Genomic DNA, 24,076 nt, shown 5'->3' with positions numbered 1-24,076 from the left:
AGAAGAATCTGGAGTGATAAAGATCTCTATGATCTTGTCATCTTTCTTAAAATGGAGATTCTGGGAGGAATCAGAGGGAGAGGTTGAAGAGGCAGAGGGTAATTCCAGTTTATGAAACTTCCAGAATGGAGAGGTTTCTGGGGCATGGTAGATAGAGTCAGAGAAGAATTATGTCACTATGTGGGGAATATGATTTTATCTGGAATATAGCTTTATCCATGGTCGTCTTAAAGGTTCCTATGAAAATAAACATTGTCTCTGATTTTTTAAAATGAATACCTGATATTGGAAGCATATATTTTGAACAAAGATCTAGCATTGAAATGGAGAAACAGTAGAGAAAGGTAAAGCAAGAATACCCCATCTTCCTGTTGTTATTTCACTTATTTCACTAGAAATTGGTAATAGGACAAGGACAAAATTAAAGATAGAAATATGAGCAGAGAGGAGTCAAAACTGTCCCTAGTTGTGAATGACCTAATGGCCAAGTGTTCTCATGAAAGATAATGAAGCCATTCTTGGTAATTGGATAGCTTAAGGGACTACAGTACAGGCTTCAGGCTTTTGACATCACTTCTGGTTGTCAGAATAGAAAGCAGCCATGAGGAACTTAAAAGTGTTCTTGATTAGTGGACCACAATGGGCAACTCCTGCAATCGAGCTTCTTTATGCTAAATGAGCTCAGGTGGCCTTAGTGTGTGTCCTTATTGAATATCCTTCTGTTGTGACTAAATATCCTTTTGTTAGTGTTGAATGATCTAGGCGTCTCTTTTCATTCCAATATGTGACACAGGACAGTCCCCCTCCTAGTCTGAGTCAGGTCAGGCCCAGTAAGGAACAACAATGTAAATGAAAAATCACTAAAAGGAAGTTGAACTCTGAAGTAATGGGGAAAAGTCCATGAGGAAAGGTAAAACATACCTTGCCTCCTCATGGCAGAAAAGTGGGATACGGTACTGTGGGGCACAAAGTATTTATGTAGTCTTAGAAAGGTTTCTATATTAAATGTTTTTGCTTCATTGTTCTTTGTCACAGGAGAGGGGAGGATTCATTCTGAAAGTACTTGGAAATAACTAATGTAAAGACAAATTTCTTCAATAAAACTTTTTTTTTTTAAGTACAAGATGGAAAAGTATGGCTGAATATCACTTTGAAAAAGATAGGTGGGGGGGGCAGAGCCAAGATGGTGGAGTAGAAAGACGCACATACACATAGCTCTGAACCCACAACCCATAGAACATCTACAAAAAAGTAACTCACGGCGAATTCTGCACCCAGAGGCCACAGAACATTGGAGCGAGGGAGATTTCTGTTCCACAGAGACCTGCAAACCTCTCACAAAAGGTCCTTCGCGCCGCGGACTGGGCGCCGGGACTGGGAGCTGAGTACAGCCCTGCTGCGGCCGCCACACCGAGAGGAAAAGATCCGAGCAGGCTTCAGGGACGGAATCTCCAGCGGCCACGCGGGTCCCTCCACCCACAGGTGACGAGGGTCGGTGAGAGGGTCTCTTTGGCGGGGTGAGAGGGTCTCTTTGGCGGGTCGAGAGGGGAGTGGGGTGCCCCCATAACTCAGGCCCCTCGGGAGGCAACAGTGGAGACGGGAGCAGACCTGGGCTCCCCAAGCAGGCAGGAGCCTGGATCCATTGTTGAAGGTCTCTGCATAAACCCCCTGAGGGAACTGAGCCCGTGAAGCGGCCCTGCCCCCACCTGAGCACCTGAACTTAATCTCGCGCTGAATAGCAGCCTTGCCCCCACCAAAGGCCCTGAGGCTTGCAAGCAGCATTTGAATCTCAAACCCCAAGCGCTGGCTGGGAGGATCCGGAGGCGAGGTAGGTATGAGGAGAATATTCAGAGGTCAAGTCACTGGCTGGGAAAATGCCCAGAAAAGGGAAAAGAAATAAGACTATAGAGGGTTACTTTCTTGGGAAACAGGCATTTCCTCCCTTCCTTTCTGATGAGGAAGAACAATGCTTACCATCAGGCAAAGACACAGAAGTCAAGGCCTCTATATCCCAGCCCACTCAATGGGCTCAGGCCATAGAAGGGCTCATAGAAAATCAAGTTAGAGAGGTGGAAGAAAAGCTGGGAAGAGAAATGAGAGACATGCAGTCAAAGCATGAACAGCAGATCAGCTCCCTGCTAAAGGAGACCCAAAAAAATGCTGAAGAAAATAACACCTTGAAAAATAGGCTCACTCAATTGGCACAAGAGGTTCAAGAAGCCAATGAGGAGAAGAATGCTTTCAAAAGCAGAATTAGCCAAATAGAAAAGGAGGTTCAAAAGCTCACTGAAGAAAATAGTTCTTTCAAAATTAGAAGGGAACAGATGGAGGCTAATGACTTTATGAGAAACCAAGAAATCACAAAACAAAACCAAAAGAATGAAAAAATGGAAGATAATGTGAAATATCTCATTGGAAAAACAGCTGACCTGGAAAATAGATCCAGGAGAGACAATTTAAAAATTATGGGCCTACCTGAAAGCCATGATCAAAAAAAGAGCCTAGACACCATCTTTCATGAAATTATCAAGGAAAACTGCCCTGAGATTCTAGAACCAGAGGGCAAAATAAGTATTCAAGGAATCCACAGATCACCACCTGAAAGAGATCCAAAAAGAGAAACTCCTAGGAACATTGTGGCCAAATTCCAGAGTTCCCAGATCAAGGAGAAAATATTGCAAGCAGCTAGAAAGAAACAATTCAAGTATTGTGGAAATACAATCAGGATAACACAAGATCTAGCAGCTTCCACATTAAGGGATCAAAAGGCGTGGAATAGGATATTCCAGAAGTCAAAGGAACTAGGACTAAAACCAAGAATCACCTACCCAGCAAAACTGAATATAATACTTCAGGGGAAAAATTGGTCTTTCAATGAAATAGAGGATTTTCAAGCATTCTTGATGAAAAGACCAGAGCTGAAAAGAAAATTTGACTTTCAAACACAAGAATGAAGAGAAGCATGAAAAAGTAAATAGCAAAGAGAAGTCATAAGGGACTTTACAAAAGTTGAACTGTTTACATTCCTACATGGAAAGACAATATTTGTAACTCTTGAAACTATTCAGCATCTGGGTACAGGGTGGGATAACACACACACACATGCACACACACACGTACACACAGAGACAGAGTGCACAGAGTGAACTGAAGAGGAGGGGATCATATCTTTAAAAAAAAATGAAATCAAGCAGTGAGAGAGAAATATATTGGGAGGAGAAAGGGAGAAATGGAATGGGGCAAATTATCTCTCACAAAAGAGGCAAGCAAAAGACTTTTTAGTGAAGGGAAATAGAGGGGAGGTGAGAGAAAAACATGAAGTTTACTCTCATCACATTCCACTAAAGGAAGGAATAAAATGCACAGTCATTTTGGTATGAAAACCTATCTTACAATACAGGAAAGTGGGGGATAAGGGGATAAGCAGGGTGGGGGGGATAATGGAAGGGAGGGCACGGGGAGGAGGGAGCAATTTGAGGTCAACACTCATGGGGAGGGTCCGGATCAAAAGAGAGAACAGAAGTAATGGGGGACAGGATAGGATGGAGGGAAATATAATTAGTTCTTACACAGCACTACTATTATGGAAGTCATTTCCAAAACTACACAGATCTGGCCTATATTGAATTGCTTGCCTTCCAAAGGGAAGGGGTGGGGAGGGAGGGAGGGCAGAATGGCAGACCGAGGCAATTAGAACGCTCGGTGTTTTGGGGTGGGGGGAGGGGACAAAAGGGGAGAAAATGTGGAACCTAAAATTTTGTGAAAATGAATGTTAAAAGTTAAATAAATTAATTTTTAAAAAAAAGATAGGTGGGGTTTAATGATCTGATAGTTAAACAGGTCAACAATGTGATGATATAGCAGCAAAAAAAAAGCCTAATGGAATATGAGGCTGCAGTCATAGATCTGAGGTACTGATGAGTTGATGGTCTTAATGTGTTCAGCCTTGGTCAGGCCACCTCTAGAGTGTTCATTTCTGGGCACCATATTTTGGAAAGGACAGTGATAAGGTGGAAGTCAGCCAACATAGAAAAGAGTTGTTGAAGAATTAACCCAGTGTGCTGCATTTTCATACTTAGCCAAAGGATTTTTATTTCAAGCACAAGGGCAGAACTGAACTGTGGACACTATTACCTTTGCACAAACTTAGTAAAGCTGAACAATTTATATTTTGAGGTTTTTGTGTGTGTGTGTGTGTGTGTGTGTGTGTGTGTGTGTGTGTGTGTGTGTTTTTGAGAGGGGAGGCGAGGCAATAGGGGTTAAGTAAGTGACTTGCCCAAGGTCACATAGCTAGTATGTGTCAGGGGTCTGAAAGCTGAATTTGAACTCAGGTCCTCTGGGGTCTTCATTGTGCCACTTAGCTACCCCTCAATTTATAGTTTTAAAACTAGGTTGAGAAGAGAGAATAAATTGAGTAGTGTAAAGTGTTGAAAGATTAATGTCAGAAAAGGGAGAAGAGATACACAGTAATAGGGAGAGAGGTACGAAATGAGTGATGCATGTCTAATTAGTGGAGGAATAGTGACATCCTTGGGATTGAAATATTCTGGGAACAAGAATGGCAAGTCAAGCACCTTCTCCCTTGTTAAGGAAAACTACTTTTCTTTTTTGCATTTATTTAACATTTAATTTTTCCCCACTTACTTGTAAAAATAATTAACATTTGTTTTTAAACCTTTGAGTTCCGAATTATTTCTCTTTCTCTCTCTACTCCCCCTTCCCTTCCCCCATTGAGAGATCAAGTAATTCCATAGAGGTTATATATGTGCAGTCATGTAAAACACATCCATAACAGTCATGTTGTAAAATAAAAACATTTTTAAAAACTCAAGAAAAATAAAGGAAGTTTAAAAAAGAGATTAGACACTCTCAGTTCTTTCTCTGGGGATATATAGCTTTTTTCATCCTAAATCCTTCAGAGTTGTGTTGGTTGTTTTGCGAGAATAGCTACGTCATTCACAGCTGGTCATCTTACAATATTGGTGTTACTTTGTACCCAGTACATTATGCTTTGCATTGGCCCATGCAAGTCTTTCTAGGTTTTTTCTGAGAGCATCCTGCTCATCATTTCTTATAGTATAATAGTATTCCATCATAATTATACACCCCTTGTTCAGTCATTCCCCAGTTGATGAGTATCCTCTCAATTTCTAATTCTTTACCCCCAGAAAAGAACTGCTATAAATACCTTTGTACATAGAGGTCATTTCCTGTCTTTTGGGATACAGACCTGATAGTGGTATTGCTAGGTCAAAGTGTATGCATGGATGTTATAACCCTTTGAGCCTAGTTCCAAATTGCTCTATAGAATTGTTGAATCAGTTCACAACTCCACCAACAGTACATTAATGTCTCTTTTTTCCCACATCCCCTCCAACGTTTGTCATTTACCTTTTCTGTCCTATTAGCCAATGTAATAGGTATGAGGTAGTACCTCAGAATGGCTTTCATTTGCATTTCTCCAATCAATAGTGAATTAGGGTATTTTTTCATATAGTTACAGATAATTTTAATTACTTCATCTGAAAACTGATTATATCTTTTGATCATTTATCATTTAGGGAATGGCTCTTATTTTTATAAATATGACACAATTCTCTATATGTTAGAGAAATGATGCCTTAATCAGGGAAACTTCAAATTTTTTTTCACAGTTACTGTTGCTAACTGTATTTTCCTCCATCCTATTCCTCCTACTCCCATTTATTCTGTTCTTTCTCTCTTTTCACCCTGTCTCTCTTCAAAAGTGTTTTGTTTCTGACTATATCTTCCTCCAGTCTGACCTCCCCCCCCCCATTCTCTTATTGTCTTCCCTTTCTACTTTCCTGTAGGGTAAGATAGATTTCTGTACCCGATTGAGTGTGTACCTTATTTTTTCTTTCAGCCAATTTTGATGAGAGTAAGATTCACACATACCTCCTCTCCGCCCTCCCCAGAAAAAAAAACAACTGAAGAAAACAATACCTTAAAAAACAGGTCAAATGATAAAAGAGATACAAAACTCCAATGAAGAGAAGAATGCCTTGAAAAGCAGAATTGGCCAAATGGAAAAAAAAAGTAGAAAAATTTACTGAAGAAGAGAGTACCTTAAAAAGTAGAATTAGTCAGATGGAAAAGGAATTATAAAAGCTCATTGAAGAAAATAATTTCTTAAAAATTAGAATTGGGCAAGTGGAAGCTAACGACTTTATGAAATATAAAGAAACAATAAAACAAAATTTTTAAGAAGGAAGAAAATGTAGAATATATCTTATTGGGAGAAAATTTGACTTTTTGGTAAATAGTTACAGGAGAGATAATTTAACAATTATTGGATTGCCTGAAAGCTATGATCAAAAAAGAACCTAAACATTATCTTTCAAGAAACTTAAAGAAAACTGCCTTTATCTCCTAGAACAAGAATGTAAAATAGATCCTGATAGAATCCACCAATCACCTCCTGAAAGAGATCCCAAAATGACAATTCCCAAGGATAACCTATCCAAATTCTAGAGCTCCCGGACCAAGGAGAAAATATTGTAAGCAGCCAAAATGAGACAGTTAAAATATTGTAGATCCACATTCAGTATAGCGTAAGACTTAGTTTCTGTATTCCTGGATCAGAGGGCTTGGAATATGATATTCCAGAGGGCAAAAAAGCTAGGATTATACCCAGCAAAACAGTGTAATCCTTCAGGGGCAGAAGTGGAAATTCATTGAAATAGAGAACTTTCAAGCATTCCTGATAAAACAGGCTGGAGCTGATAGAAAAGTTGACTTTCAAATACAGGACTCAAGAGGCGTATAAAAAGGTAAACAGGAAAGAGAAATCATAAGGGTTTCAAAAAGATCACACTGTTTACATTTCTACATGGGAAAATAATACTTAAACTCCTTAACTCCTTAAAATGTTCTCATTGTTAGGGCAGTTAGAAAGAGTATACATAGAGAACACAAGTATGAGTTAAATTTGATTTCATATTATATATATATATATATATACATATATATGTATCATTAAGGGGTGAGAGAGGAATGCACTGGGAGAAGGGGAAAGGGAGAGGGAGAATGGGGCAGATTATCTGATATAAAAGAAGTAGGTGTGAAAGAGCTTATACAGTGATGGGGGAAGATAGAGAGCAAGGGGAGTATATGAGCCTTACTCTCATTGGAATTGTCACAAAGAGGGAATAACATATGCACTCAATTGGCTATAGAAATCTTTCTTTCCATATGGGAAAGTAGGAGGTGAAGGGGTTGGGGGGGGGGGGGGGGTGATGCTGATAAAAGGGAGAGATGATTGGGAGAGGTGTTAGAATCTTTTGACTACATTTAAGGATGGATGGTAAAAAAAGAGCAAGAATAGGATAAATGGGAAAAATAGGATTGAGGGAAATATGTAGTAATCATAAATGGGAAAAAAATTTTAACAAGTTTTCTGATACAGACTTCATTTCTCAGATGTGTAGAGACCTGAATCAGATTTATAGAAATAAGAACTATTCCTCAGTTCACAAATGGTCAAAGGACATACACAGGCAGTTTTTAGATGAAATGATCAAAGCTATCTATAGTTACATGAAAATATACTGTATAAATCACTATTAGAGAAATTCTAATTAAAACAACTCTGAGCTGCCACCCTGTACCCCTGTACCTCTCAAGTTGGCTAATATGACAGAAAAAGAAAATAACAATAAGAAAATTGAGACTAATGCATTGTTGGTGAAGTGGTATACTAATTCAGCCATCCTGTAAAACAGTTTGGAATTGTGCCCAAAGCATCATACCCTTTGATGAAGCAATGCCACGACTAGGTCTGCATCCTAACGAGTTTAAAAAAGAAGAAGAAGAAAAGGATCTATATGTACAAAAATATTTATAACAAAAGTATAACAAAGAATTGGAAATTGAGATGTCGATCAATTTGGGAATGACTGAACAGATTTTTGTATATAATTGTGATGGTTTCTGTTGTGCTACAAGAAGTGATGAGCAGGATGCTCTCAGAAAGATGGGGAAATTTTGCATGAACTGATGCAAAGCAAAATGAGCAAAACCCTGGAGAATATTGTACATAATAATAGGAATATCATATGATGATCAACTGTGAATGACTTAGCTTTTCTCAGCAACACAATGATCCGAGACAGTTCTGAAGGACTTAGTGATGAAAAATGCTGTCTATCTCCAGATAAAGAACTGATGGAATCTGAATGCAGATTGAAGCATACTTCCTTACTTTTTTAATTTTTCTTGGGTCTTTTTGGTCTGTGTTTTACAACATGGCTGACATGGAAATAGAAATATGTTTTGTACGACAGCACTCGTATAACTATTTCAAATTCCTTGCCTTCTCATGGTGGGGAAAGGGAGGGAGGGAAGGAATTTGGAACTCAAAAAAATTTTAAAGGAATGTTAATTGGGGAAAAATAAAATATTAAATCAAAATTTTTAATTGTAATAGATGGTAGGGAATAAAAAGATTTCCTTTAACAGAGAAGGCATATTTAATACTGTTGAGTAAGCTGTTGAATTTGTAAATAACACAGCAAAGCAAAAAAATAGAAAAAGAGGAAGTGTTATATTTAATAAATGAACATCTGCAATTTACACTTGTTTGGAGACTCTGAAGCCATGGAGGACAAGTCTAATCCTCTTTCATTTAGCAGCCTCACAGATAAATGTCTACTCTAAATTTTTTTCTTCCAAATAGTCCCAGTTCCTTCTACCAGTCCTGGTATTATCTCTAGTAGTCTTACAGTCCTGGTCATCTGCCTCTCATTTTACTCCCATTTCTCAGTGCTTTTCCTAAAGAACACTGGGAAAAGGATGGAATCAAGTGTGAAAGGACCTAGGCTCAAATTCTGGTTCTTTTCACTACTGTAACATTGGGCTAAATGTTGAAACCCTTGAATATCTGTTGTGAGTTTTTTGAATGTGATTAATGATAACATATAGCTGTGTACTGTTAATAAAATCAGAATCACATCTCTAGAAGTTCACTCTATATATTTTAGTTATTGTTTCTTGGTACTTGTCAATAGCATTATCAATATAAAATTATTATTTAATAATCTATGACAAATTTTTTTAAAAAATTATATAGCATACAACTGGGAAATAAGAAATACAAGTAATGGGGTATAGAAATTTATCTTGCCTATAGGACAAAAGAGAAGATGAGGATAAGGGAAGGGAGGGGTGTTAAAAGGGAGGGCAGATTGGTGGTAGGGGTAATTAGAATGCTCGGCGTTTTGGGATTGGGGGAGGGGAGAGATGAAGAGAAAATTTGGAACTCAAAATTTTGTGGAATGAATGTTGAAAACTTAAAATAAATAAATTTAATATAAAAAAGAGAGAGAGAGAAGGACAATGGGACCAGACTGGGACCACACAGAGAATTCTGTGCAGTCCAACCTAATGTCAGAACCAGGTCTCTGCCTGGGCTGGGCCAGGCTACTCTCCAGTTTTCCCAAGAGTTTTTGTCACATAGTGAGTTCTTGTTCCAATAGCTGGGATCTGTTGCTTCCAGGATCAAAACCAGAAACAACACTCTTCCTAACTTAGGCTCCTCTGTCTTGCCTTTCTGATCACTGGCCTATTCCGGACTATTCCACCCTACCCTCCCAAACCCTCTATTTTTCAGCTCTGGGCATTTTCTCTGGCCACCCCCCTAAGCCTGGAGTGCTCTCCCTTTTCATCTGTGCCTGTTGGCTTTCCTGTCTTCTTCCATGTTCCAACTAAAAGCCCATCTTTTTTCCCAACCCATCTTAATTCTAGTACCTTCCCTCTTTTAGTGATTTCCTAATTTTCGTGCATATAGTTTGTACATATTTATTTGCTTGTCATCTCCTCCATTAGATTGTGAGCTCCTTGAGACCAGGGACTGGCTTTGGCCTCTTTTTGTATTGCTAGCCCATAGTGTCTGGCACATAGTAGGTGCTTAATAAATGTTTATTAAGTGTATGATTTTTATTGTCCTTGTTATTAACTTGGTCTTAAAAAAAATTATATAGTGCTGCTGTGTAACTTCTTTTGCTTTTTAAATTGGGAAAATTTTTACTTAACTTTTGGTTTGTGTGTGTTTTTAAGGATTGGACCTATCCCATGAGGCGAGAGATGCAGGTATGATGTTAATATTTAGTCCATTTAATTTATGTTTAGTTTAAACCTCATGGTTTTGTCATGTAAATGCATTAATTATCCCTTTGCTTAAAGTAAATCAGATGCTTAAATCAGATGACCAGCACAATTGAGAGTAAATAATTTTCTACCTAGAATATAGTCCAAAGTATTACAGCATTGACATCTTGATAGAAAATAAGCCTGTTGACATCATCTTGACTGATTATTAGAAAATAAGCTGAGACTCAGCTACAGATTTTCTTGTCTAATTTGTATGAACTTGAGTAAATCAGTTCTATAAAATGAGAATGATACGTTTATAAGCACTTAAAACATTAGATCATGTGTTAGTTCTAGCAGAATTCTATTGTGCCTAATTTCCTTTGGAAAAATATCACTCAACATACTGAATTGAAAACTTTTGATGTGAAAGGAATTAAGTTATTGACTTAATATTGACTTATTCCTGCATGTTGGGAAGCATGCATTATAAGACACAGCTGTTTTCAATTTGCTTCTCCCTTTTTAGTACAAATATTTATGATATTTAATAGAGCTGGACTGCTACATTACACTTAGCCAGTGGGTACTACCATCTAACACATAACCATGGTGAACATTCTTCAACTTTTGTAGAGTAAATGTTTCTTTGCTCTCTCAAGTTTCTGACTTCATAATTTGATGTATTGAGTTTATTTAGAATGGATACCTGTATTTAACACCAGCATTTTTGAGGTTGCCTTTTTAGACTCAGAAGGTACGATTTTAATATTAAATTTGTGGTGTTTTTGTTAAATGTACAGTAGTAACTGTATTCCTGTCATCACAGTGTCTTTTAATGCTTTTGAATTGGATCAAAAAGAAGTTGAGCTTTTTCCTGTAATTTGATCATAGAATCTATCAAGGAATGGCTGATAAGAAGCTATGAGGATATAGAGATGGCATTCTTCTAAAAAGTGGCCATATCTAATGTTTTTACTAGAATTAGCTGTTTAAATGAGTTCTAAATATAGTTCCTAAAGGTAAGGTTTAATGTCTGTTTTAATTTTAGCAAGTAGCACGCATTTTCATTACGTATGTCAGCCATTGGCTACTCTAAATAACAAGAAGCTTTGGAACATATTTTGTACTTCCATGAAAACTCTCAAATCAGTGAACATGATATAAAGTGGTGTGATTTAGTAGAAAAGACATTGGCTTGGGAGTCAGGAACTGAATTTTAATTTTGTCTTTGCTACTGAATTAATAGTGTGACCTTGGACAAGTTGTTTCCTCTCTTGACCTCTTTGTTTCTTTAACTATATAATGCAGTGATTGGGTTTTCTTCCTGCCCTGAACTTAAATTTGATCAGTATTTGTAAATTGGTAATTGTAATTAATTTTTCTTTTAGGAAATCTTACCTGGATTGTTTTTGGGCCCATATTCTTCAGCTATGAAAAGCAAGGTATGACTTTTTTAGGTTATGTTCATAGACATAATTTATTAATTGAATTTTCTGTTACAAGTTATCCTAATAACACAAGAAATCTTTTGAGGGTGGAGGCTATTGAGACAGTGCATAGCCATGGTATCCCAAAAAGTATTAGTGCACTTTTAAGTTTATAACACTTCATAGTTTTGTATAAAGCTATGAATTAACCTGTATCTAAATTTATGAGAGTAGCTAGGTGGCACAGTGAATAGAATACCAACCCTGGAGTCAGGAGGATCTGAGTTCAAATGTGACCCCAGACACTTCTTATAGCTGTATGACCCTGGGCCAGTCATTTAACCCTGTTTGTCTCAGTTCTTCATCTGTAAAATGAACTGGAGAAGGAAATGGCAAATCACTCCAGTATCTTTGCCAAGAAAACCCCAAGTGGGGTTACAGGGACACAACTGAGATGACTTAAATGTAAAAAAAAACCTAAATTGTATTATTTTGCTTTTTGTTTTCTTAATGTTTTATTGAAAAGAACAAATATTTAAAGACTAAATATAAAAATCACTTTAGAAAACTGTTCTGTGCTAGGTTAGTATAAAATTAAATGTTAAAGTTTAAATTAGCTCCTGATTAATTTTCTTTTATGCTAGTTTTTTTTTCATTAAAGGTAAAAGATATAATTTTTTAAATTCCACTTTAAAATGCTTAATTTGGACTTCATTATCTTGAAGGCCTACAAATAAATATTTGCAGTTTAAATTTCAGTTCTGGAAAAAAAGTCTTGAAGGATGTAAGAATTGGCTTTTAAGCATTCTTTACACATTCTCGTGTTTATTTAAGCAGTTAAATATGTTATCAGCTTTCCGCCTAACTTTTGACAATATCGCTGGAATTGTTGAAATACTATGGACTACAAGTGGAGTAAGTAAGGCTAGAGAGCCAAAGCGAGTGAGTATTCTTGTGCGATTACAGAGAGAATAGTACAGAATCCCATTTTAATATATACCATTTCTGTAGAGTAGGGGTTAGAGACTGAACTTGTGATTTCATTAGTAGAGAATACCCTAGATAAAGAAATTTCCTCAACTAGTACAAGTCAGCACCTCTGCAGCTTTTAGTCTTAGAGTTGACTAGAGTGCTGAGAGATTTAAGTGACTCCGATACATTAAACAATTCCTTATTTAACATGCATGACATTTTATTAGCTTCTGGATTGAGATTAGATGGTCAGTGCACTCAAGTCACACTCAGTGTAAGTCTAGTAGGGTTGAAAACAGATGATTGTCACACAGAATATTACAGAAGTGCTTTATAAGGTTACAGAGATCTGAGAGAGCATAGATTTAGAGATGAAAGGCTTTTCAGAGGCCATCTGGGGCAAACTCATATGCAGTTAAGGAAACTGAAGTGCAGGCAAATTAAGTAACTTTGAAAAGGTCAAACAGATAGTAAAGGTCAGAGGAGAATTTGAACCCAGGTCCTCTGACTCCAGAGCTAGTCCTCTTTCTATTCTATTGGGGGAAGACCTTAATCAAGTAGGGTGATGGAAGAGAAGCTTCTTGAGAGAGAGATATCATTTGAGTAGACCTATAAGAATGATTAGGAATTTAACAGTTAAACTCCAGACCCATACAGTGTATGGGACATTTCTAGCTGGATGTCACATAGAAATCCTGAAATAAAAACAGAACTCATTACATTTCCCAACCTGCCTCCAAACCTCCCTTTGCTTCTTACTCCCCCTCCTCCCTGCCCCCTACGTCCCAATTCATTTTTCATTACCCTCCAAGGCTATGTGTTACTACCGCTATGCTCCTCTTGTTCTCTTCCTACCTGTCTGATTATTCCTCCCCAGTCTCTTACTGGTTCAACATCAGTATCATTTGTGGGTGTTCCCCAGGTTTATTTCCTACTTCTTCTTCTATTTTCTGTCTATATTATTCTCTCTTGGTAATCTCATCAGGTCCCATGAGTTTGTTTCTTTGCAGATGACTCCAAGATATAGAGATCTAGTCCCCACATCATCAGTTGCCTGTCAGATATTTCAAATTGGTGTCCTAGAGATATTTCAGAGTCTGTATGTTGCAGTCTTTTCCCTAAAATACTCCCTCTTTCAAACTTTGCTATTTCTCTCACAGATACCATCCTTCTGGGTTATTAGTCTGCCATTATCATGGACTCCTTATTCTGTTATCACACATATCCAATCAGTTACCACTTCTTGTTTCTTCTTTCACAGTAGCTCTTGAATCTGGTCTCTTTTGTCTGCCCACTTAGTTTAGGTTTTCATTGCCTCAGTCTCCCTGCCTTAATACTCTTCCCTACTCCAGTCCATGCTATATACTCCTGCCAAACTAATTTTCCTCAAGCACAAATTTGACTGTCTCCTCTAATGCCAGTGGCTTCCTATTGTATCTAGGATAGTATTTAAAACCATAGTCTGGACCCAACCTGTCTTTCCATCCTTAAAGACACTATTTTTCTGTTTCTTAGTATTCTCAGGACTTAGCACAGTGCCTTGCACTTAAGTGGTAAGAAATCTTGAGCAACTACTCTGTGTTCCTCACTCCTTGACCCTCCATCTCCTTTTTTTGTTTCTTTGTACTTCTCATCTCACTTTCCTGGAATGTACTTACTCCTTATCCCCATTGCAAAGAATCTTTTTCTTATTTTAAGACACGCAGTTCAAAAACTGTTTTCTCCATGAACCTCTTCCTGATCTCCTCAATTGCTAGGGCCCTCCCTATCACTTTGCTTTCTATATATAACTACTTTGTATATTTGTATTCACTTTGCATTTATGCTGTATATATTCATATATGTAGTTGTCTTCTGCATTGTTCCCTGAGAGTTGAAATTATTTCCCTCCTTGTTTTGTAATTCTAGGGCCTAGCATATAATAGACTCTTAATAAATACTCTCAGCTTCCAGTCTTTTCTCTCTCCAGTACATCTTCCATGAAAATATCTTTTAAACTTATTTAAAGTACTCCTCTGCATACACTCTGTATTCTAGTAAACTGACCCTGAATTTGGCATAAAATCAGAAATATATTCCCATGGGAAAATTCCCTTAGCATGTTGTATTGAATACTTTTTGATAGGGAATTAATTTTGATGTTAGCCAGCCCTTTGACATGCAGGACATTACAAGATTTAAACTGTAAGCATCATCTCTGTTATTGTTGAGTCATTTCAGTTGTGCCCAATTCTTCATGACCCCAGTTGGGGTTTTCTTGGCAAAGATACTGACGTGGTTTGCCATTTCCTTCTCCAGCTCATTTTACAAATGAGGAAACTGAGGTAGACAAGATGAAGTGACTTGCGCAGGGTCACATATCTAGTAAGTGTCTGAGGCCAGATTTGAACTTAGGAAGATGAGTCTTTCTGATTCCAGGCCTGGTACTCTGTCCACTGCACCACCTAGCTGCTCTTAACATTGTGTCTTCTTTTTAGTCAATACATTTATTGTATTGAAGGTGTGATAACTGCTGATTCTTTTCTGGTAGGTACTATCAGTACTGTCATCTAATAGACATCTAATAGACTAGGAATTCTTTAGATTTCAGCTTATGTAGCAAAAATATTTATAGACTTTGTTAAGTTTCTAATTTGGCACTAAATTAAATATTAAATATCTCTGTTATTCTTTTTTTCTTAAATTTATTCTATGGACTTAAACACCAATAACTATGAAGAACAGATAAAAAACTGTTAACTTCTCTTAGCATACACTTTTTTAAAAGTATGTATTTTAACCTTAATGTAATAGTTACAAAACAGTTCTTTTTTAGATTCCCTTCTGAACTTCTACTCTCTTTTGGGTATTTTAAAAATGTTTCATTGATACTGTTTGCTTTCTTTCCTTTTTTGTTTTACATCCCTGTAATAGAAGCCCTTCCTAGCTATACTTATTAGCTAATAAGTATAAGTATATATTTTGTGGCCATAATATATCATCTTTTATTATTCTGCTCACTCAATTCTGCCTCATTTGATGAATCTGTATTCATCCCTAACTTTCCTCAAGGTTGAGTTCTTGTGCTACTTCGTACAAATTTTTCCTTATCCCTCTATATGTTAGTGCTCTCTCCCTACTCAAACTATATTATATTTATCTATTTAGATGTTATATTTCCTAGTATAGATCCTAGAAGGAAGAGATTGTTTTTATATCTACTACCTTGCGCAGTGCTTTGTACATACCATGTAGTTATCCCTTCTACATCATGACTTTCCCCATCAAGGGTCAGCATAAGAAATTAAATGGGAATTTGGGGGGAGTTTTGCAGAAGCTGCAGATGACATATGAAGGCCAGTATATAACACAAAAAAGTTTGGAAATTTAGAAATGGATAAAATACATGTATAGTATTGAATAATATCAACATATTTTATCATTTAAAACCTCAATAATTCAGACTTCTTCTCTGGTATGAAGAGGTGATCAAAAACTATTACACAGATTTTCCAGATGACAGGGGGTTCTATGCCCCTAACCCTTGCAATGTGGAAGGGATAACTGTACTTAATAAATTTCTATAAATGGAGTAGAAGCTCTACTAGATGATCTACAGGAATGGAATAAACTTGCCCATCTTGGTATCCCTAGGTTTCTGTCTTCCCAACCCCACCTGAGGACTCATTTCTTCTGTCTGGCCTCAGGTGTAAAAATGGTTATGGTTCTGAAAAAATACAAGGGTTGCAATTAGGTGGGTAGTGGATGGAGTCCTGGGCCAGGACCCAGGAAGGCCTAAGTTCATATTCAACCTCAGCTTTGTGATCTTCAAAAAATCACTTAATTTTTGTTTGCCTTATTTGCCTTATTATTATAATAATACACCTATCAGGGCTACTAGGAGGATAAAATACTCAGGTTATTATGAAGATAAAAAATGAGATCATATTTATAAAGTGCTTATAGCATAGTGCCTTGCACATAGGTGCTGCATAAATCCTAGGAATGGTGATGATGATGGTGTTGATGTCATCTATCTGAGAACCCTGGAGAATCGATGTAAAAGTTTATGTGCTATTTTGTGTCAGTGGTGACCAAGTGGCAGTCAGCTCTGTTAATTGCTTGTAGATGATTCACTTATGTATAAAATGGGGCATATTATGAATCTTAGTCTGATTATCTCTCCCTCTCCCCCACCTTTGTGTTCAGGGAATGTGAATTAATTCAAATTTGTAATCAGTGGTAATGAGGAACAGGAAAGAAGAGCCAGTTCTTGGCAAACGGTCTCAATTTTTTTTTAGCAAAATTAAATTGAAGAGTTCTCAACTGAGGGTAGAAGAAAGGAAGAGATGTGGGAGGTTTGAGGAGGAATGAAAAGGTTTGGAAAAGCCATTGTGATGAGACTCAGTTTGTAAAATAAGTTCTTGTCAGCTCGGAAATTTTATGTATTTATTGCGTGTCTGTTATGACCATCACACTTATATTTTAATTGTCTGGAAAATTCATCATCTTAGTGCTCTTGTAATCCTAAACTATGCTACTGTGATCACCATTTCTGGGTTCTCTGTTATGAATGAATGAAAAAGTATTTATTAAAGTTAGTATGTAAGTTAGCAAAGCACTTTGCTAACTACTGAGGATACAAATAGAAAAGGAAGTCAGTCCCAGCTTTTAGGATGTCACTTCTGATCGTGAATGACAATGCATATAGGAGTTTTTACCTGCAGGTCAGATGAAAAAGCCCAGTTGTCCCTAGCATTCAACAGCAATGCAAGTGGTGATGCATATTCTTTAATTTCATTCCCGTTGATAGAGCCATTTCTGTTTCTAATGTTGAACCATTTGACAATGCCAAGGACTTTGGTGTTGAGATTTTCTTTTCTACATCCTTCAGTACCTCTGGCTGCTGATGAGCTTAGGGCTACATCACCTGAAGAGAAACAAGTTGCTTTCTTGGGCATTTTCTGCAGGGGTTGAACAGATTGGTATAGGGAAGCATTGCTATTCCAGGAGCTTTTGGATTTGGCAGCTTCTTAGTGACACTTGGTGTTGGTGCATAGCAAATCTCTCTCTAAGCACCCCCAAGGCCAGCACACTCCCCCCACAACAAATACACAGAGCATGAGAACTTCATCTTCTAAGAATTTTAATATGTTTTTAAAATGTATGTTTAAGAAGATGTTTCATATTTTAAACTTCTATACTTTTTTTTACAGCTACCTATACTACAGAAACATGGAATAACCCATGTAATATGTATAAGACAAAACATTGAAGCAAACTTTATTAAACCAAACTTTCAACAATTATTTAGGTAAGAAATGTGTGTAGGTGTAATTTGGGGTCGGAGAGATTGGGAAGTGGGATTCAACATATCACATACTAGGCATCAGAAAATCTAATAAAAGCTTGTTGTGGTTAGTGTGAAGCTTTACTGAATGGCCTTCTCTTTGGTTTCAAAGAAAAGTAACTTGTGCCAGGTGATTTTGAAATCAAAATCACTTATGATCATTTATAATTGGGTTTGCCAAAGTTTAAAATAAATTAATTAGGAGTGTCTTCTTAACTTAAATCATGTATTTTCTGAAATAACACTTTATCTTATATACTATTTACTTACAGATAATGCGTATCATGGTTACCAAGCCCCTCAGACACAGAGCTTCCCTTCAGTACCTTAGGATTTAAGCCAGTTGTCACCTAAATAAATGCCAGATTTCCTTAAGAGTAACTTTATATTTCAGTAAAGAGCAATTACCCTTTAAGAAATCATTTCAGTATCTCATTATTTCATATACTAGCTGCCCTAGCATGTAAGTATGAGGTCACTAAATATACTCAGTATAACAGTGATATCTTACATTTGCAATGCTTTTATTTTTTTTATACTCCATTTGCATCTTATTTGAAAAATTCAGAATTTTTTATTTCTAGTGATGTCTTGTTTTTACATTTGTTTCTGATCCTACAAATACCCATCCCTTCTAAAAGATTAAAAAAGAGAGGAAAAAAGGAAAACTGACCAATATTTCTACTATATCTGACATTCTACACCCTAATTTCTCCCACCTCTGAAATAAGAGGAGGGAGGTATGGTTTCATTATACCAGTAGGTGATCTTCTAAGTAGAATTCATTTCATGGCAAATTACTCTTATTTATTTTATGTACATTTCTCTGGGCCATGATAAGCTTCCTACTCAGAACGCAGACTCTTCTTCCAGTCACCCTGAGATCCTTGAATGTGAATACAATATTCACAAACTGAACCTTGCCTTCCTACCTCTAAAGCAGTACTTTTTATTCTCAGTGTCATGACCCTTGTCTTTTCTGCTCTCTAGAACCTTGGTTCTCAGATTTCTTTTGCTAACAGAAAAAAGCATCAAGGCTTGCTGAACTTTTAAGATGGCAGTGGAAAATGGTTCCAGAGTTGTGGAACAGCCAACTCGTCACCTGGGCCTTGAGATTCCTCTGTCTTTCTTTCTCCCTTCTACTGTTTTGCTTTTTTCTTTAGAACATGTGGATAGAAAGCCAAGCTGGAAAGAACAAGTAGCTGAAGGTGAGAATTTAGGATTTCAAGACACACTTAGTGAAACTGGAGGCACAATCTTTGAGAACTACTTCTTAGATTGTCCTAGGAGAGAAGTAAAAACACTTAAAAGGAGTTAGGAACAGCTGGGAGAAATCCGGGTGTCCCAGGGGAGGCATATAGAGTATTGACAAAACAACCAACAACTGAAGGACAGATAAGAATGACCTATTTCTATTCTGGCTCCAGCATGATCTAGTAATTTTCTGAGTGTAGGAAATACTTGAATAGTTTAAAATGTATTTAAATGTTTACAGATCTGAAGATTACTAACTTTAGAATTTTTCTGCGTTGATTGCTTGCAACATAACATTTTTTACAAATATATTCCTGTTCATGTCATGGAAATAGTTGATGTCCCATTTTGTGTGTGTGTCAAGAAACATTGTCTTCTTTGCATATTATTTTAGCATTTTAGGTGTAACCCAGAAGATTTGGAAATGAAAATCCAATATGAAAATTATATGGTCTAAAAACATTCTTTAAATAATAACTTTAAAGCATCTTTTAACATTTTAAAATTTTAATTCACATTTTTTTCAATTAACAACTGTCAACTCTTCCTTTCATTAAATTTAAAAAGAAAACAAAAACACCCTTTGTAACAAATAGACATAGTCAAACTAAACTAACTCCCACATTGGCCGTGTCCAAAAAACCATAAATCTCAGTCTGGACCCTGAATTCATTACCTCTTTGTCAGGAGATGGGTAGTAAGTGTCATCATGGGTACTCTGGAATTGTGGCTGGTCACCACATTGATCTCAATTTTTAAGTTTTTCAAAGTAGTTTATTTTTACAGCTGGTTATGTTATTCTTGGTTATAAGCCTTTATCTTTTGTCTTTGGGAATATCATAAAGCTTTCTGATCCTTTATAGTGGGTGATTGCTAAATCTTATATGATTCTAACTGACTCCTTGGTACCTGATTTTTCTTTTTTCCCTGGCTGTTTGCAAAATTTTTTCTTTGACCTAGAAGTTATGGTTTTGGCCATGGTATTCCTGGAAGTTTTAATTTTAGTGTTTCTTTCAGGAGGTGCTGTGACTGGTGGATTCTTTGAATTTTCATTTTGCTTTTTGATTATAAGATACCTGGGCAGTTTTCTTTTGAAGTTTCTTAAAATAAAGTAGGCTTTTGGGGGATAGGGGGGAGGGGGGGTCATAGTCTCCAGGTAGTTCAGTTATTCTGAAATAGCCTTTCATCAATCTGTTTTCCAGGCATTCTTTTTTTAATACAAGATACCTTATGTTTCCTCTTTTTTTTTTTTAGTATTTTGACTTTATTTCATTATTTCTTATTTTCTCATGGAATCATTAACTTATTATACTTGATTCATTCAAAATTTCAAACACTTTTGGTTGGGTTAGGTTTTACTTATGCTAAACTCTAAGTGTTCTGTGCAAGTCTTTTCCAATATAGCTTTCTTTTTTTTTCAGTTCTTTCCTCAAAGGCTTTCATTTATAAAATCATTTTCAGAGTCTTCACTTTTTAAAACTCTTGTTTCATCTCTTTATTGTAAATAGTATTTTTTTTGCAATTACATGTAAAAGATAGTTTTCAGCCTTCCATTTTTTATAAGATTTTGAGATCTAAATTTTTCTCCTTCCCCTCTTCTCTCCCCAAGACAGCAAGTAATCTGATATAGGTTATATGTGTTCTTACTTCATCTCTTCCCAGAATTCTCGTTGAAATTGTACCCAAGCTATATTTTTATTTGAGGCTTTGACTGAAGATATTTTGAAGTCATTCTCTTTTTTCAGTGTTTATTTATTAGACATCCCTACTACTATAATAGCTCTTTATGATGGGATGTTTTTTTTAACCCATTCTTCCAGTTTTGCTTACCAAATCCAGGCTTTATGTTAGAGACTGGCACTACACACACTTTCTGAAGAGAATATCTGGACCTTTCAAGGCCCTCTTTTGTATTCTTCATATATTGAGTGCTGTGTCCTTCAAGGATCCTGAGAGCTACTCAGGCCAGCTTTCATTGTACCCAGAGTAATCTGATCCAGAGCAAAGTCTGATCACTATTTTTCTGGTCAGTTTTGCAAGCTGACTTGTGTTTGGGCCTGAGCAACATCATTGTGGACTTATCCTGGTTGGAGCTCCAATAGACTGCTACAGTCAGTCATTTCAGCCATTTTAAGGTAGCTGGAAAACTGTAGAACTTCAGAGAGACAAAATTGCAGTTTACTTCTTGATCTGAGCTATCTGCTGTGGTTGTTCAATTGTTTCAGGTGTCAGACTAGGCTGGGGGCTGGTTTTGAGACTTTACTGGGCTCCTGAGGTCAGAGTCACAGAGCTACCACTTGCTTCTCAACTTGTTTTTTGCACAGTACATAGCCTGATGCCTAAGACTGTTCCTTCCCCTACACTGCCACCCTCGGTCTTCATTTATCTCTGGAGTTACGAGCAACAGTTCTGCATTGTTCCCCAAACTGCATCATACCTCCTCCGCTCCCTACTGGACCTTTTCTTGCTCTACTACATAGCCCTAAGTTCTAGTTCAGTTTCTGTTCTAGAAGGCTCTGGTAGCTAGACCCCTTCTCCAGTGTCCTCAGACCTTTTTTTTCTATTTGCCTATGATGACCTAGGCTGGAAAAATTACTCACTCTGATTTTTTTTTTTAAATCTCCAGTCAAGAATTGGTTTGGTCCATGTTTTAGGATTTTGCAAAACGGCTATGACAGGGAACAGGGCCATATTGCTTCTTCCTACCCTTCCAACTTGGGAGGTGTCCTATCAACAAGCATTTATTAAGAGCGTATTAAGAACTATGTTGTGACCTGTGGTTTCAAAGTAAAACAGCAACAGATATCAAGTTTTATTAGGATGTTTCTTTTAAGAAGTTATATGCTTTTAAAAAATCATTAGTAGGAAAAGGGGGAAGAAAAATTTGGAACTCAAAATCTCTTTAAAATGAATACTAAAAATTGTCTTGACCTGTTGGGGAAAAACATGCTATTTTAAAACATCATTAAGCTAGGACTGAGACCAAAGAGAAATGTATCTTTCAATTTTATCTTTTAACTTGACTAAGATATTTAACCACTATGTGTTATTTGATTTTTCTGCTATAAAATGGGAATGATGTTGTTTTTCATATGCCTGTACATGTTCAAATATTTTGAGAATATTTATGAAGCAATATGAGATATAATATGAATACTGAATATTGATTCTGTTCCTCTGCTAAATTTTACATCCATTTAATATATTTTATAGTTAGGGTTTAAGAAGTGTTCATTATTAACTGTTTCTTGTTCCTTTGCCTAAAGGTAATTTAATTCTGAATTGCTTATTTACTTTCAGGTATTTGGTACTGGATATTGCAGATAATCCAGTTGAAAATATAATACGTTTTTTCCCAATGGTATGTATCACAATTGACTCTTATTGTAACTTAGTTTTGAATGGAACTCTGCAATTTATCTAAGGAAATAATATGCCTTCCTGGAAGAATCCAGTAATAATAACTCATATTTCTGTAGTGTTTTAAGGATTATAATACCTTTTTCAAACTGAAATGCTTAAATTACACTGGTTATTAAACTTTATTGGTGCATATATGAACATTATATAAGAAGCCAATTTATATTCACTTTTTAAGGATGACCTATTCAAGAAAACCACAGGTATACTCTGGTTTTCCCTTTTTGATTTTTAAAGGGATTATATCAATCAATGAGCAATATCAAACTCTGTGCCATGGATTATGCTAGGTACTGAGGCTACCAAAAAAATGAAACATTCCTTGCTTTCTCATATTGGACCTGTGAACTTACTGATGTGAAAATTCCTCCCCTAGTAGAGTTAGCTCCAGTTTGGCTGGAACATTACTAGTTGTGGGAAATTCTTGATTTTATGCTGGGAAACTTGCTTCGTCAATCACATTGACTTGAAAAGTTTGATCCTCTTTATGGGAATTATAATATAACCACATTAACAATATGTGGGCTAACTGGTAGTACAGTTTGATTGTTTTCAGAATTGGTTTAAACACTCACACCTGAAGATAGTTATTGAGAGTTACTGGGTCTGAATCTAAATTATATGACAACTCTGGAAATGTCTTGAGGTGTGCCCCAAGGATTTGTACTTTTAACATTTTTATCTGTGACTTGAATAAAATCACAGATGATGTGCTTATCAAATATGCCAGGGGTCTCAATATATCCCAGATAGGTTAGATAACGTGTTTATAATTAAGTACATAAAAGACTCACCTCTACTTCCTTTCCTCTCTCTTCTTAGTTCTGTGCAGTCTTAACTTCCAACCTCATTACTCAGCTGAAACTGATCTCTCCAAAACTGCCAATGATTTAATTGCTAAACCTAATGACCTTTCCTTAATCCTCATACTAATTGACCTCTCTGCATCTTTTGACATAAATTGTCTTTTCCACTAGAATGTAAGTTCCTTGAGGACAGAGATTTTTTTAAATTTTTATTTGTGTTCCCATTACTTAGCCCATTGCATGCATAGTTAGCATTTAATAAATGCTTGTTATTTGATTGACTTATTGATGGAGTCATAGAACCAAGCATATATAAGAGTTTAATATTTTTATCATTATAGCAAACCAGTAATGTCCATAGGTTTATTTTGTTATGTTAGTATTTTCCCAGAGGCTGAGAGTTTTTCACTGTATAATTTGTTTCTGTAGTTCTGACAGGGCTAGTTATGTATGTCTCAGGCTATCAGTGTACCTCAGAAAAAGCACATTAGACATTAACAACACCTCTGCAGTGTATATGAGAAGAGCATTTTAGATCTCAGCCGCTTAAGGGCATCACTGTGCCCATAGGCATATCAGTGAGGGTAATTTTTTCCTAATGCTAGACAATGGTAATGTTCACTCTGAAGAAACATCTGGGAATATTTTTAACATGTACAGGGCATGTTACTTCATTGATTCAATGTGTGCATATGGGTATCATTTAAGAATTTTCATGAGGAGACTGGTTCAGCATTTAGGTAGTGCTTTGAAAAGTT

General features: G+C 36.5%; 1 protein-coding gene across 2 annotated transcripts in view; it reads left to right on the top strand.

Annotated features, from left to right (window-relative positions):
• Positions 1-24,076, top strand: part of STYX (serine/threonine/tyrosine interacting protein) — a 41,556-nt gene that overhangs the window by 5,860 nt on the left and 11,620 nt on the right. The window contains exons 2-6 of one of the 2 annotated variants that reach the window (XM_072629700.1): positions 1,321-1,482; positions 10,075-10,107; positions 11,499-11,552; positions 17,705-17,802; positions 22,393-22,453. In XM_072629700.1, coding sequence (XP_072485801.1) covers positions 1,321-1,482; positions 10,075-10,107; positions 11,499-11,552; positions 17,705-17,802; positions 22,393-22,453 — 408 coding nt within the window. The remainder of the gene's footprint in view (positions 1-1,320; positions 1,483-10,074; positions 10,108-11,498; positions 11,553-17,704; positions 17,803-22,392; positions 22,454-24,076) is intronic. The other variant, XM_072629701.1, reaches the window with a different exon arrangement.

This window comes from Notamacropus eugenii, chromosome 1, assembly GCF_028372415.1.
Source record: "Notamacropus eugenii isolate mMacEug1 chromosome 1, mMacEug1.pri_v2, whole genome shotgun sequence".
NCBI lineage: Eukaryota > Metazoa > Chordata > Mammalia > Diprotodontia > Macropodidae > Notamacropus > Notamacropus eugenii.
This window is presented reverse-complemented; position numbering and strand designations above follow the sequence as displayed.